We start from the raw sequence: 15,151 nt of genomic DNA, 5'->3' as shown, positions 1-15,151 counted from the left end.
GCTTGGTAACAGGGTGGGGCAAGTAATGGCGCTGAGAAGCAGCTCCAGGCTAAGGGCTGCACTCAGCGGGCTCTAATACAGTCTTGAGATGGAGGAGGACCTCTCCCCATCCCCATGGCCTCTGTGACCTACTGGCAGCAGTAGTCTGCGTGGGTTGCAGGCCAGGGAACATGGCCCCTACTGTGCGGGAGAACCAAGGAACCTGAGGGCCAGCTGGGTCTTGGGTGACTGGCTCCTTCAGTATGACGGCAGCGTCTGGGGACTTGGCCCTGAGGAAGCTGCCAGCAGAGATCTTCCTCTTCAGCCTGGCCTGGGTACTGGTAGGAGGATCCAGACTGGGTGCTAGACAAAGGTTCTTGGGCGGGGTAACAGGCCCCTGCAGAGAACCCCTCCTCTTAGCCAGGACGTGGACCTCGGAGGGTGAAAACTGTGACTTGGGACCTTATCCTTTCTCGTCAGAACAGAGACTAACATTTGTTTGGTGGCGATTTACAAGAACTCCCGGAGAAGGGAATGGCTACCCACTCCAGTATTCTCACCTGGAGAATTCCATGGATAGAGGAGCCTGGTAGGCTACAGTCCATGGGGTCACAAAGAGTCAGACACGACTGAGTGACTAGCACTTTCACTTTACAAGAACGTCATTACCTGAATGTGACCCTGATGTTAAGATCTGACACCAAGAAGTTTGCAACAACTTACCACACCCCTCCCTCACCTTTCCTAGCAAAGGGCTTTGTTGAAAGCTTTCAGGGAGTTTGGGGGGGTTTAAGGCATAAGCCACTCATCTCCTTGCATGCCTCTGCAATCAGTCTTTCTCTGCTACAAACTCCCACATTTTGGTATTATTTGGCTTCACGGTGCTTAGAGCACATGGACTTGTGGTCAGTACAGTTAGCCTGATGTTGATATCTAGAAAAGATGTTCAGAGAGTAATCTTAAGAATTCTCATCGCACACACAAAAATCTTTTTTTCTTTATCTTTTTAAAACTATTTGAGATGATAGATGTTAAATATTATTGTGGTAATCACTGCATGATATAGATGTCATATCATTATGCTACACACTTTCAAAATATGTAGTACTGTACGTCAATATCTCCCGAAAGAATATTAGAAATAATATTAGAAAAAATATCACAAAGATAAAAATTTAAAGTACAAAAAGCTATAAATGAAAACAGACAAACTACAATTGTTTTTCTTTTAGAATTATTTTATTAAATAAAAAATCTACAACTGCTTCATACCTCTATACTCTAAAATTTAATGAATAACATTATTTCTTATTACAACATACTCCTGGCTAATAGCTTTTCAAAACTTGAGTAAAATCTTTAAAAAGTTTTCACATGTCACCTGAAACTTGCAAATTTAACATTATCAAAGAAGGAATGCTTCTACAATCTCACAAAGACCACTACAACAAAGAAACAGGAAGAAGCTGAGAAACTGTCTCCAAGGCATTTTTTTCTTGGTAGAACACCTTCTAAGTTTAAATATAATTTCATTATATGACATAGAATTATTTTCTTTTACCCCTCCAGGAAGAGGACTAGTAACTTGTCTTTTACTAAAAAAAAAAAAAAAAAATTCTATTTCATCAAAGTTTTCAAATTCACTTGCATAAAATTCTTCACAAGTGTCTTTTTATACAGCCTTCCAATCCACCAACAGAATGGCTCTCTGGACCTATTCTGTTGTCTTCTGCCATATTACTGCCTATTTATTGATGACTGAGATAAGAGTTTCCTTAATGTCCTTATTTCAAAAACCTGAAGCTGTTCTGTTATGTCCGGGCTCTCATCCTCTGCTATTCAGACTGTGAAGCCCAGGGCAAACAGGAAGAAGCTCAATATCCACTCCTGCCTCCGTAACTCCCACTTCCTCCACTGCCTCCTGAGCCATAATTTCCTGCACCATATGGGGCCGCCATGTTCCTGCCAATGCCAAATTTTCCATTTCTCTTTGGACCATAGTTAGAAGGTTGCTGGTCATAATTTCCAAAATTGTTGCTATAACCACCTCCAGAGAACCTACCATGGTTGCCAGACCTAGGGCCTCCACCACCATATTCTCCACCTCCTCCTCTACAACCAGGGTTACCTCCAAAATTGCCACCTCCAGGTCCTCCTCCATACCCATGATAGCCATCCCTAGATCCAGGACCATTTCCATATCCATCAGCTTCTCCTCTAAATTTAGTTCCTGGTCCTCGTCCAAAATTTCCACCCCCACTAGAAGAAACACTAAAATCAAAAGGGTCTCCTTTTCTACTTCTAGAACCTTGGACTTGCTGCATTTCCCATATTGACAAAGCCTTCCTGACTTCTGCACGATGACCATTGATGGCATGGCATTTCTGCAACACTATCTTATCCACGGGATCATAGTCATCAAAAGTCACAAATCCAAAGCCTCTTTTCTTGCCTGACTGCCTATCAGTAATGATCTCAATGGCATCGATTTTTCCATATTTCTGAAAGTACTCTCTAAGATGATGCTCCTCGGTATCTTCCTTAATTCCACCAACGAACAGCTTCTTCCGGGCCCAGTGGGCCCCCTGCTGTCCAGATGCCTCTCTTGGGACAGCACGTCTGGGTTCAAGCACTCTGCCGTCAATGGAATGGGGTCTGGCCGCCATGGCAGCATCCACCTCGGTCATGGATGAAAAGGTGACAAAACCACATCCTCTTGATCTTTGACTGGCAAAGTGCCTCAGGATCACACAGTCTGTGAGTTCTCCCCACTGCTGGTAGTACTTCCTCAGACTTTCTTCTGTGGTTTGAAAGCTCAAGCCACCAATGAAAAGTTTACGGATTTGTTCGGCCTCTTTCTTTTGCCTTTTCATAGGAACAGATTTCCAGGTTTTCTCCATCACGGACTCGGTTGCTTCAGCCTGATTTCCCATAGCTGAGGGAAATGAGAGAGATCTCAGGGATGAATGCAGACCAGACATGTCCTGGCTCTGTGGTGAGAACCTCTGCTAGCCCAGGAAAATGCCTCTAGGAGCACCTCCACGGGGACCCAGCGATGCTGCTTTGGCCTCTAGGCACGTTTCCGGCTTCCTGCAAAACACCATTTCCAAGAGTGACCTTTCCAGACCCAGTCATCAAATTAACAATGCATTTTCTCTATTAGTTTCCAATTTTGAAATGCATGTTTTATCAGCTCTTCATTTTGTGTTGATGTTCTCACTAAGTTGGATACTCAGTGGTTTACAATGGCATGCTGACTTAGTCACTTTGCTCTTAGAAGGAGCTCGAATATATTTTTTGGAAAAAAACTATTCAAACTCCCAAAAACAGTCTCTGAAGTTTTCTCAGAAAATCAACTTCAGTTGTACAATTATATCACCTTTATTGTTATCAATCAACTTTCAGTAGGATTTCAACTCCTTTCTCTGTTAATCCATGTAAGAATCTGATCACCACATCTACTTAAAATGTAAACCTAGGGGGGTCCAGGAAGGGGAACACATGTAAACCCATGGCTGATTCATGTCAATGTATGGCAAAAACTATTACAATATTGTAAAGTAATTAGCCCCCAACTAAAATAAATAAATTTATTAAAAAAAAAAAAAATGTAAACCTAATCAGGGTATCCTTCCTTTTACACCTAACGCTTCTTTCCTCAGAAGATATTTTTGAAGGAGAAAATACAAATATCATTTCACTTCTGTAGTCCCGCCATAATTATTAATATTTCCCCCTCAACATCTAAGATGCCAAAGTTTGGCGGAAAAATGCACTTGATCCTCCCATTTACAGAGCATCTATTATATGCCAAGTTGTGGACTAAAATCCACGATTCAGAATTTCACTTAACAAAGTCATTGCCCCAGTTTATTTGAATCTTGATGAGAGAAAAGGGATCATAGACTAAAGAATGTTTACTACAGTGTTAGGTACAGTAAAGCGCTGTGTTAATAAGGAGAACACAGTGACAGAGAGAGAAGGAGAGAGATACAGAGGAAGAGAAATAAGAAAGAAAAAATATTAATGACAATTATTAATGATGAAGAGATTGGAAAAGGTCAAACTGATGACATGTGAAGCAGAGAAGCGAAGTTCTGAAGAGAAAAAGACCAAATATCTTGTGGGTAAAACATTTTTTCAGAGAGAATTATTTAAACAGAGCCTAGGCAAACACTACATCTACCTCATACAGAAAGATTTTACAAAAAACAAAAGTAGACAGACAGACACTCTCTTGCCATCACTCACCAGAAGAGACCAGCTTGGAAAACTGGTCAATGCAGGTTCCTCCAGTTCCAGGAGTTGTCCTCTGACCACTCGTGAGATGCAGTCAGGCTGTGGCTCCCTGGAAAGTCCACTGACTTCTGCCTCTGCCTCTCCTTTTATAGGGGAAGAGAGTGGATAACCAAATCAGTAGACAACCCAATCAGTAGACAACCCAATCCAGAGGACATGGTCTCTCTCAAATCCAAGGTATTGGAGAAATTCCTAAATCTGTACTCACAAACACAAGAATTTGAGGCTACTGACACTATCAGATACTATTGTAAATGAAAAACTTCAGGGCCCAGACAAATACCACTGCCACTTCATAGTGATCTTGTTTTTAAAAAATTAGCTTATTATCCCCAAGAAAACTTCATACACATAAATACACAAAACTTTTAATCTTTCTTAATACTAACACCAAAGAGTATAACTTTCAATTAGGTGACCTCTTGTCTTAAGGGCTACTGTTTGCTAAATTAAAGAGATTTTACAAAAGGCAAAAGTAGATACACAAACACTCTCTTGCCTTCAATATGGATTCCACACTCACCACAAGAGGCTAGCTTGGAAATCTGGTCAGTACAAGATTCTCTATCTTCTAAGAGCTGTCCTCCGACCACTCCTGAGATGCAGACATCTTGTGACTTGCTGGAAAGTCCACTGACTTCTGCCTCTGCCTCTCCTTTTATAGGGGAAGAGAGTGGACAACCCAATCAGTGGACAACCCAATCAGTGGACAACCCAATCCAGAGGACACACTCTCTCTCAGAAGAAAGGCACTGGAGAGATTCCTAAATCTGTACCCACAAACACAAGAATTCGAGGTTACTGACACCGTCAGATACTATTGTAGATGAAAAAACTCAATACGTTTGGAGGGGTGGTATTTGCAGTCTCTGCCAACATGTAATGTTTTTATTTTACTTAGTTGGTAGCCAATATTTTATGTGAATAACCTTTAAAAAGGCATTTTATACCATATTTCCTTCACAGTAAGGTGTGTGTGTGTGTGTGTGTGTGCGCGTGCGTGTGTATGTTCAGTTGCTCAGTCATGTCCAACTCTTTGCGACCCGATGGACCAGTGACAAACTTTATTTTCTTGGGCTCCAAAATCACTGCAGATGGTGACTGCAGCCATGAAATTAAAAGACACTTGCTCCTTGGAAGAAAAGCTATGACAAACCTAGAGAGCGTATTAAAAAGCAGAGACATCACTTTGCCGACAAAGGTCCACATAGTCAAAGCGATAGTTTTTTTCCAGTAGTCATGTATGGATGTAAGAGCTGGACCATAAAGAAGGCTGAATGCTGAAGAATTGATGCTTTTGAACTGTGGTGTTGGAGAAGACTCTTGAGAGTCCCTTGGACTGTAAAGAGATCAAATCAGTCAATCCTAAAGGAAATCAGCCCTGACTATTCATTGGAAGAACTGATGCTGAAGCTGAAGCGCCAGTAGTTTGGCCATCTGATGTGAAGAGCCGAATCCTTAGAAAAGACCTTGATGCTGGGAAAGATTGAAGGCAGGAGGAGAAAGGGACAACAGAGAATGAGGTTGTTGGATGGCATCACTGACTCAATGGACATGAGTTTGAGCAAGCTCTGGGAGATGGTGATGGACAGAGAAGCATGGCATGCTGCAGTCCATGGGGTTACAAAGAGTCAGACACAACTGAGCAACTAAACAACAACAATGGACCATAGCCTACCAGGCTCCTCTGTCCATGGGATTTCCCAGGCAAAATGCTGGAGTGAGTTGCCATCTCCTACACCAGGGGATTTCCCTGAACCAAGGATCAAACTCGAGTCTCTGTATTGGTAGATGAATGAGCCACCTCATTCATCGGAGTCACCTGGGGAGCCCCCACAGTAAGGTAATGTTCTTAAATAAATTGATGGATTCACAAAATGACTTTCTGCACCTGCTCTGGTGAACTAGGTAGATTGGTGTTTGTTACAAGGTATAGTAAGGAAATTTCAGGCATAGCGTTCTTTCAGGGAGAGGAAGGTCTACTCTGTTGCTAAGGCAGCTTGTGAGTTGTAAAGCAGACTTGGAGCCCTGGTCCTTCTAAAGCTATTATGAAGTGCAGAAAGCAACTTCCATTCTTATTTTCGTAGAATGTATCCCAACCAAGGGAAAGAAAACATTACAATATTGGTAGACATTGCAAATACCAACCTAGATACAAATGTATTTTTTTTTCATCTACAACAGTATCTGATGGTGTTGATGGCCTCAGAAACTCGTGTTTGTGGGTATAGATTTAGGAATCTCTCCAATGCCTTGGATCTGAGAGTGTCCTCTAGATTGTGTTGTCCACTCTCCCCCCTATAAAAGGAGAGGCAGAGGCAGAAGTCTGAGACTTTCCAGGGAGTCACAGGCTGTCTGTCACTCAGGCATAGTCAGAGGACAGCTCTTGGAACTGGGGGAAACTGCATAGACCTATTTCCAAGCTGGCCTCTTCTGATGAGCTTGGAATCCATATTGATGGCAAGAGAGTGTCCATTTATCTACCCTTGTCCTATGTAAAATCTCTTTAATTTAGCAAACAGTTGCCCTTAAGACAAAAAGTTACCTTATTGAAAGTTTTTTCTGTGGTGTTAGTATTAACAAAGATTCAAGGGTTCATGTATCTGTATGTATGAAGTTTCCTTGGGGTAAGAAGCCAGATTTTTTTAAACAAAATCACTATGAAGTAGAAGTAGTATTTACCAGGGCTCTGTTTAAATATTTCTCTCTGAAAAATGTTTTACCCACAAGTTTCTTGGCTTTTTTTTCCAATTTATTTTAATTGGAGCTAATTACTTCACAATATTGTGGGTTTTGCCACACATTGACATGAATCAGCCATGGTGTTCCTCCATCCATGTGTCCCCCCACCCAAAACCCCCTCCCACCTCCCTCCACATCCCATTCTTCTAGGTCGTCCCAGTGCACTGGCTTTGAGTGCCCTGTTTCATGCATCGAACTTGGACTGGCCATCTATTTCACATATGGTAATACACATTTCAATGTTATTCTCTCAAATCATCCTACCCTCACCTTCTCCCACAGAATCCAGAAGTTTGTTCTTTATATCTCTGTCTCTTTTGCTGTCATGCACACAGGGTTGTCGTTACTATCTTTCTAAATTTCATATATATGCGTTAATATACTGTATTGGTGTTTTTCTTTCTGACTTATTTCACTCTGTACAATAGGCTCGTTTCATCCACTTGTTAGAACAGACTCAAATGCATTCTTTTTTATAGCTGAGTAATATTCCATTGTGTGTATGTACCACAACTTCCTTATCCATTTGTCTGCCGATGGAGGTCTAGGTTGCTTCCATGTCTGAGCTATTGTAAACAGTGCTGCAGTGAACATTGGGATACATGTGTCTCTTTTGACTCTGGTTTCCTCAGTGTGTATGCCCAGCAGGGGGATTGCTGGGTTGTATGACAGTTCTATTGACAGTTTTTTTAAGGAATCTCTACACTTCTCCACTGTGGCTGTACTAGTTTGCATTCCCACCAACAGTGTAAGAGGGTTCCCTTTTCTCCACACCCTCTCCAGCATTTATTGTTTGTAGACTTTTTGATGGCAGCCATTTTGACCAGCATGACATGGTACCTCATTGTGGTTTTGATTTGCATTTCTCTGATAATGAGTGATGTTGACCATCTTTTCATGTGTTTGCTAGCCATCTGTATGTCTTCTTTGGAGAAACGTCTGTTTAGTTCTTTGGCCCATTTTTTTTGATTGGATCGTTTATTTTTTCTGGTATTTTCTTTCTTTCTTTTTAATTCAGCTCTCTGCTGCTCCATCCCAGAGTCTCTGATTCATCACATTTGGGAGCAAGGCCTGAGACTCTGCATTTCTAGTAGTAAGTCCCCAGGCACTGCTGCTGCTTATGGTCCAAGGATTCATTTTCACACTCTGAGAACAACTGGTCTAGCCTGGTGAGGTGGGGAAGCTTTCTGAGACTTGACAGGAGGGTCCTTATCACAGACAGAGGCCTGGGTTGACCCTGTAGCAGGAATGCATCGACACTACCCCAGACTCTGCCATACTGGGTTTCAGATTTCTTTCTCTTCCTATTAATAGTGCTTATAATGTGGCCTGGAGAAGGCACTGGCAACTCACTCCAGTACTTTTGCCTGGAAAATCCCATGGACGGAGAAGCCTGGTAGGCTGTGGTCCATGAGGTCGCTAAGAGTTGGACACGACTGAGCAACTTCACTTTCACTTTTCACTTTCATGCATTGGAGAAGGAAATGGCAACCCACTCCAGTGTTCTTGCCTGGAGAATCCCAGGGATGGGGGAGCCTGGTGGGCTGCCATCTATGGGGTCGCACAGAGTCGGACACGACTGGAGCAACTTAGCAGCAGCAGCAGCAGCAGCAGCATAATGTGGCCTGAGGAGGCAGTGCTCCCATGAAAGGCAGTAAGATTGCTTTCTGAACTAAATGACATTACAAAGCCCAGACTATCCCATTTTCAAGCTGGAAGAAGACAGAATGTTCCAGCCATCTGCCCGATACATCAGCACAGGGTCTGCCTCTCGTGGTTTAGTTTCCCTTATGGTGGCCCTGAGCTGCAATGAAGACAGTACAGATTGGACATCCATGGGCCCTCGGGGTGACAAGGGAGTGAGGTGCTAGGACTTGTGGTAAGGGTTTTGTCTGTGACTTGTCTATATCACTCACACCAGGGTCAAGGTGACTTTTAAGTTATTTTACAGTGTCTTTACTCTTTTCTCACTCTTTGATTTCTCTACCTGAGATATCCTCTGAAGCTATGTCGAACCTTACCTCGTTTCTCTTCCAAATTAATCCCGTACCTTTGTGTATTTTGATGTTTCTATAAAGCTTTGTTTAATGTTTACTGCTTCCCAGGTGGCGTTACTGGGAAAGAACCTGCTTGCCAATGCAGGAGATGTAAGAGACTCAGGTTCAATCCCTGGGTCTGGAAGATCCCCTGAAGCGAGGGAATGGCAAACCACTCCAGTGTTCTTCCCTGGGGAATCCCATGGACAGAGGAGCCTGGAGGGTTACAGTCTATAGGGTTGCAAAGAGTCAGACACGACAGAAGCGACTTAGCACACACGCAACGTCTACTGCATTGCAAGCAGATTCTTGAGCGTCTGAGCCACCAGGGAAGCCCTCTTTGTACATTTAATGTTGTCTAAAACAACCTGGAACCTGCTTTGATGTTGGGCTAAAATAATCTAGTATATCACTGGCTCTTGCATTTCCGGGAACATTTAGCAAACAACAGAATGTTTTTTCAAAATTCAGCTCTCTGATCCATATGTGTCATCAGTTTGCCCTCCTCCAATCTCTTTATCATCGATAATTGTCATTAATGTTTTTCTTCTAACTTCTTTTCCTCCATATCTCCCTCTTTCTCTGCCTCTGTGATGGCCTTATTGATGATCACAGCACTCTATCGTACCTAACACTGTAGGCAATATCTTTTAATCTATTAAACCCTTTCTCTCTTGAGGCTGAGGAGCGCGGAGGTAAGATGATTCAATCTCCCATCCCACGCAAACAGCGCTCTCACGAGCGGTCCGCGTATCGCTGTAAAGATACAGGCGCTACCCAGCAGTCCGGCGAGAAGGACCGCGGCAGGGATAAAGCTCGGAAGCGGCGCAGGGCCTCGGGCGATAGCAGCAGCTCCGGGGCGCGGTCCCGCACGGGCTCCAGCAGCGGCTCCAGCTCGCCCTCAGCATCCGGCCGCTCGGGACGCTCCAATGGGTCCCGCAGCTCCAGCTCCAGCAGCATCTCCGGCTCTCCGAGGCCTTGGCGCCCCCGAGACACAGGCGGCAGTCCCGTTCCAAATCCAAACCACCCAGACTAGACGAGAACGAAAGGAGAGGGCGCAGCCCCGCTCCTAAGCCCACCAAAGTGCACGTCGCGAGGCTCACCCGGAAGGTGACCAGGGAGCACATCCGGGAAATATTCTCCAGAAAAATATCTTCGGGAGAGTTAGAGAGATTGACCTGACCAGAGAAAGGATGCGCGCGCATCCGTCTCAAGGCCACGCCTACGTGGAGTTCAAGAATCCGGAAGAGGCTGCGAAGGCGGTCAAGCACATAGACGGAGGGCAATCGACGACCGGCAAATCACGGCCACAGCCGTGCTGGCCCCCTGGTCCCAGCCACCGCCCAGGCGACTGAGCCCTCCCCGGAGAATGCGGCCACCGCCCCCTCCACTTGGCGCAGGCTGAGGAGCAGCAGGTCGCGTTCCCCTTGGGGCAGGTCCCCCGAGCGCCGGCGAACCTGCTTCCCCTGCCGCCCCCGCCACTGGAGCGGCTCCAGCTCCAGCTCCTGCCGAAGGTGAGGGCAGCAGTTGACACGTGTCCCCGAGCAATTAGAGCTCCGGCTGCAGGGGTGTTGCTGGTTTAGGGTTGTGCTTGTAAGGGTGCCCTCCAGTGTACAGGCTGGAAAACTTCCAAGTTTCTATAGTTCCTGGGAGTCATGTAGTTGGCAAAGCCAGCAGGGATGAGCCAGGGGGCTCCAGGTGGAGGGACATCCCGGCCTGGGAACACGTTTTCCCATGTCCCAGATGACCTGGGCTGATCTGATGGCCTGGTCCTGCCATGATGCCATTCCTGTTATCCTAGCCCTGCTCCCCTGCTAGGGTCCACTTCTGACCTCTAGGGTCAAATGCCCCACGTTATCTGCCCCAAATAGTTCTTTTCACGTGTACACACACACACACACACACACACACACACACACACACACACACACACACACACACACACACACACACACACACACACACACACACACACACACACACACACTCTCCCCTCCCTTTCTCTGAAATTGGCAAGTTGCGAGCCAGATCTACCGGGTCATCACAGAACCACCCCTACCGGGGACAGTTGTGTTGCTATTCATGGTCCTGCAGGCTACCTTGGCAATGTGTACATTGCTTTTTTGGTTTTTATTGTACAGTCAGTACGATTTATTTTCTGTTTGAGGTTTTGTAACTTTGTGGCATTTAGATGATGTTGTGATGGTTCTTTGTTGTGTAGAGTTAAACCTAGGATTAGAGTAAAAAACAATCTTTTGTTTCATGAAGAAAAAAATAAATTGGACCAACAACTTTGTTCAGTGAAATTTTGAATCACAAATCTTAGTCCACGACTTGGCATGTAATAGGTGTAACCTCTGTAAACGTGAGGATCACATGATTTTCTTTCCAAACTGGGAAATACTGGGTGTTGAAGGGGATTGTGTTAATAATTATGGCAGGACAACAGGATTAAAATATTTTTATTTTCTCTCTCTAAAAACAACCTCTGAAGACAGAAGTGATGGGTTGTAAAAGAAGGGTGTACTGATTAGGTTTACATTTTAAGTAGATTATTATGATTAGAGTCTTAAATGGATTAAGAGAGAAAGGATGTTAAAATCATAGTGACAGTTGACTGCAGTCTCCCACCAAAGAGGTGGTATCATGGTATAACTGAGGTTGAGTGACTTTCAGAGAAAACTTTAGAAAGTGTTTTTGGAGATTGAATACTTTCTTTCAACAAAATATATCTGATCCCCTTCTAAAGGCAAAGTGAATAAGTAAGTATGAAGTATGTCAATGTGAACCATTAAAGTCCACATTACTCTTCCCTTCATTGGGTATTCAACTAGGTGAGAAAATCAACATAAAAGGAAGAGATGATAATACATATGCAATTCACAATTTGAAAACTAATAGAGAAAATGGGATATTAATTTTGATGACTGAGTCTGGAAAGGTCACTCTCTTCAACTGATATGTTTTGCAGGAAGATGGAAAATCGCTCAGGATTGATTCAAGGGAGACAGGAGCTGAGAGGCCATAGCAGCAGCATCGCTGGGTCTTCGTGGAGATGCTCCTAGAGGTATTTTCCTGGAGCACCTTAGGTTCTCACCACAGAGCCAGGACAATTCAGACCTGCATTCTTCGCTGAGATCTCTCTCATCTCCTTCAGCTATGGGGAGTTGAGCTGAAGCAGCTGAGTCTGAAACCACAGAAGAAAGTCTGAGGAACTACTGCCAGCAGTGGGGAAAACTTACAGGCTGAAACTCTGGTCCAGGAGGCAGTGGAGGAAGTGGGCGTTGGGAGGGCAAATCTGATATTGAGCTTCTTCCTATTTGCCATGGGCTTCCCTTTGTGGCTCAGCTGGTAAAGAATCCACCTGCAATTCGGGAGGCCTGGGTTCAATCCCTGGGTTGGGAAGATCCCCTGGAGAGGGGAAAGGCTACCCACTCCAGTATTCTGGCCTGGAGAACTCCATGGACTGTATAGTCCATGGGGTTGAAAAGAGTCAGACATGACTGAGCGACTTTCCCTCACTGTCTAAATAGCAGAGGATGAGAGCCCAGAGGTAACAGGACAGCTTCAGGTGATGGAAACTCTTGTCTCAGTCATGAGGAAACACGCAGTGACGTGGCAGAAGACACCAGAGCAGCTGCAGAGAGCCATTGGTGAATGGAGTGGATTATTTAAGAACATTACCTTCCTGCAGAGAAAAAAACTATATAGGAAATGCGTTTGAGACAGTTTCTTAGCTTAATTATTTTTTTCTAGTGGTCTTTGTCAGAGTGTAGAAGCATCCTTATTTTGATCATGTGAAAACTTTTGCAAGATTTTTCTCAGATATTGAAAAGCTGTTAGCCAGGAGTATGTGGTAATGAGGCATAACATTGTTCCTTGAATTTGACAGTGTAGTTATGAAGCAGGTGTACATTTATGATTCAATAAAATAATTCTGAACAAAAACAGTTGTTTGTCCTCTTTGATTTATACTTTTTTGTACTTTTAATTTTTTATAACAATTTTTGATTTCATGAGATATCATTGACACACAATTGACATACCGTACAGTACTATATATGTTTGGGCTTCCCCCGTGGCTCAGCGGTAAAGAATCTGCGTGCAGTGCAGGAGTTGCAGGAGACGCTGGTTCAATCCTAAGTCAAGAAGATTCCCTGGAGGAGGGCAGAGCAACCCACTCCAGTATTCTTGCCTGGGGAATCTCATGGACAGAGGAGCCTGACAGGCTACAGTCCATAGGGCCGCAAAGAGTCTGAAGCAACTTAGCACACAGGCACACAGTATAGATGTTTAAAGTGTATATAATAGTATAATGATATGACATCTATATCATGAAATGATTACCACAATAGCTTTGACATCCATTATCTCACTGAGGTACAGTAACATGTATGTTTAAAGTTTAAGTGTTAAAAGCTTTATTTTTTGAAAATATCCGTAAACCCCTATTAACACAATAAAATAGAGACTGTTCACATGTTTATCAGTAATTAATGACCAAATTGTATTAACAAATCTGGAATGTCTGCATCCCGCAGTCATGCCAGAGAAATTAGTTTTGTTCGTTTGTGTTTCACCTGCATGCATGCATGCTCAGTCGGTTGAGTCACGTCTGACTCTTTACGACCCCATGTACTGTAGCCTGACAAGTTCCTCTGTCCATGGGATTCTCCAGTCAAGAATACTGGAGTGGGTTGCCATGTCCTCCTTCAGGGGATCTTCCCAACCCAAATCAAACCTGAGTCTCTTATGTCTCCTGCATTGGGAGGCTGGTTCTTTACCACTAGTGCCACCTGGGAAAATTACTAATAAATACGAAATTACTTCAACCATCTGACTCTTTCCCTACCCTTTGCCCTAAACTCTCTTTACTTCACTGACTATGACTTAACTCTTTCATTATCACATTGTTCCCTGTATAAACTTGTTATTTTCATATACAAATATTTGTGGTTACATTAAACTATGAATTAATGAGTATTATGAATTATGATTAAATTATGATTCCTTCATTTAATGTAGCCTGATACAGATAATTGAGCTTCCCTGGTGGCTCAGTGGTAAATAATCTGCCTGTCAAGCAGGTTTGGTTCCTGGATGGGGAAGATCCCCTGGAGAAAGAAATGGCAACCCACTCCAGTATTCTTGCCTGGGAAATCCCATGAACAGAGGATCCTGGTGGGCTACAGTCCCTGAGGTCACAAAAGAGTTGGACAAAATCTAGTGACTAAACAACAAATGCAGATAATCATTTTTACCACTTTCCTCAAAGCTAGAATCTTAGAATACTTTCAATTTCATTTTAACTTTCCTGGCTTTTCTATTACTGCTGTCATGCATTTTAATTCTACATATATTTTAATCTCCATGACATATTTCTTGAACTGTTTATAAAGCAAAATTCATTGATACTTATTTTAAATTCTCTTTTATTGACTCTTTATTCTTTCCTGCATTCCTAGTTTTCAATTTGGAATTATTGTCTTTTGGACTTAATAACACTCTCTAGTATTTTGTATAATTCAAGGCTACTAACAATGAAATGCTTCACTTTAAGTTTTTCAGACATCTTTATTTGGGACCATTTTGATGGCGGATATAGAATTTTGTCTTGACATGAGATTTATTTTAGCACTTTAAAAATGTTCTCGGGACTTCCCTGGTGGTCCACTGGTTAAGAATCCATTTTCCAGGGACTTCCCTGGTGGCTCAGAGGTAAAGAATCCTCCTGCCAATGCGGGAAACATGGGTTTGATTCATGATCTGGGGAAGATCCTACATGCCTCAGAGCAACTAAGCTGGTGCACTACATCTACTGAGCCTGTGCCCTAGAGCCTATGCTCCGAAACAAGAAGCTACCGCAGTGAGAAGCCCGAGCACCACAACTAGAGAGTAGCCCCCAGAGTAGCCCCCATTCGCTGCATCTAGAGAAAAGCCCACACAGCAATGAAGACATGGCATAACCAAAAATAAATAAATAAAATTATATAAGAAAAAGAATCCACCCTCCAACACAGGGGACTCAGATTAGATCCCTGGTCAGGGAACTAAGATCCCATATGCCACAGGTCAACTAAGCCTTTGGGCTGCAA

At 43.5% G+C, this 15,151-nt stretch overlaps 1 protein-coding gene, 1 long non-coding RNA gene and 1 pseudogene across 5 annotated transcripts; 2 read left to right on the top strand and 1 right to left on the bottom strand.

Annotated features, from left to right (window-relative positions):
- The first annotated feature begins 10 nt into the window (after positions 1-10).
- Positions 11-13,004, top strand: LOC145509857 (uncharacterized; annotated as a pseudogene). The gene is made up of 4 exons (XR_014056500.1): positions 11-320; positions 4,371-4,455; positions 9,736-10,570; positions 12,028-13,004. The product of XR_014056500.1 is annotated as an uncharacterized LOC145509857 (transcript).
- On the top strand, positions 11-13,004 carry LOC145509861 (uncharacterized). Its single transcript, XR_014056502.1, has 3 exons — positions 11-314; positions 2,285-2,676; positions 12,590-13,004. It is a non-coding gene; the product is annotated as an uncharacterized LOC145509861 (long non-coding RNA).
- LOC145509856 (heterogeneous nuclear ribonucleoproteins A2/B1-like) lies at positions 15-5,087 on the bottom strand. 3 transcript variants are annotated; one of them, XM_081499309.1, is made up of 3 exons: positions 4,802-5,087; positions 4,231-4,361; positions 15-3,069 (listed from the first exon to the last, which is right to left on the bottom strand). In XM_081499309.1, the coding sequence occupies exon 3, from the start codon at positions 2,958-2,960 to the stop codon at positions 1,854-1,856; it is 1,107 nt and encodes a 368-aa protein (XP_081355435.1). In that variant the 5' UTR covers positions 2,961-3,069; positions 4,231-4,361; positions 4,802-5,087; the 3' UTR covers positions 15-1,853. The 3 variants fall into 3 exon arrangements, with proteins under 3 accessions (XP_081355435.1, XP_081355437.1, XP_081355436.1); XM_081499311.1 differs by lacking the exons at positions 4,231-4,361; positions 4,802-5,087 and adding an exon at positions 3,596-4,000 and having other exon boundaries at positions 15-2,026; positions 2,108-3,454; XM_081499310.1 differs by lacking the exons at positions 4,231-4,361; positions 4,802-5,087 and adding an exon at positions 3,596-4,169 and having other exon boundaries at positions 15-3,454.
- Positions 13,005-15,151: the final 2,147 nt, after the last annotated feature.

This window comes from Giraffa tippelskirchi, chromosome 6 (genome assembly GCF_054371585.1).
Source record: "Giraffa tippelskirchi isolate mGirTip1 chromosome 6, T2T-mGirTip1v1.2.pri, whole genome shotgun sequence".
NCBI lineage: Eukaryota > Metazoa > Chordata > Mammalia > Artiodactyla > Giraffidae > Giraffa > Giraffa tippelskirchi.
Note: the sequence above shows the minus strand (reverse complement) of the source record. Positions and strands in the feature narration are given on the sequence as shown.

Coding starts and splice junctions, on each gene's coding strand:
- LOC145509856 (XM_081499309.1), bottom strand. CDS start 2,960: ATGTCTGGTCTGCATTCATCCCTGAGATCTCTCTCATTTCCCTCAGCT.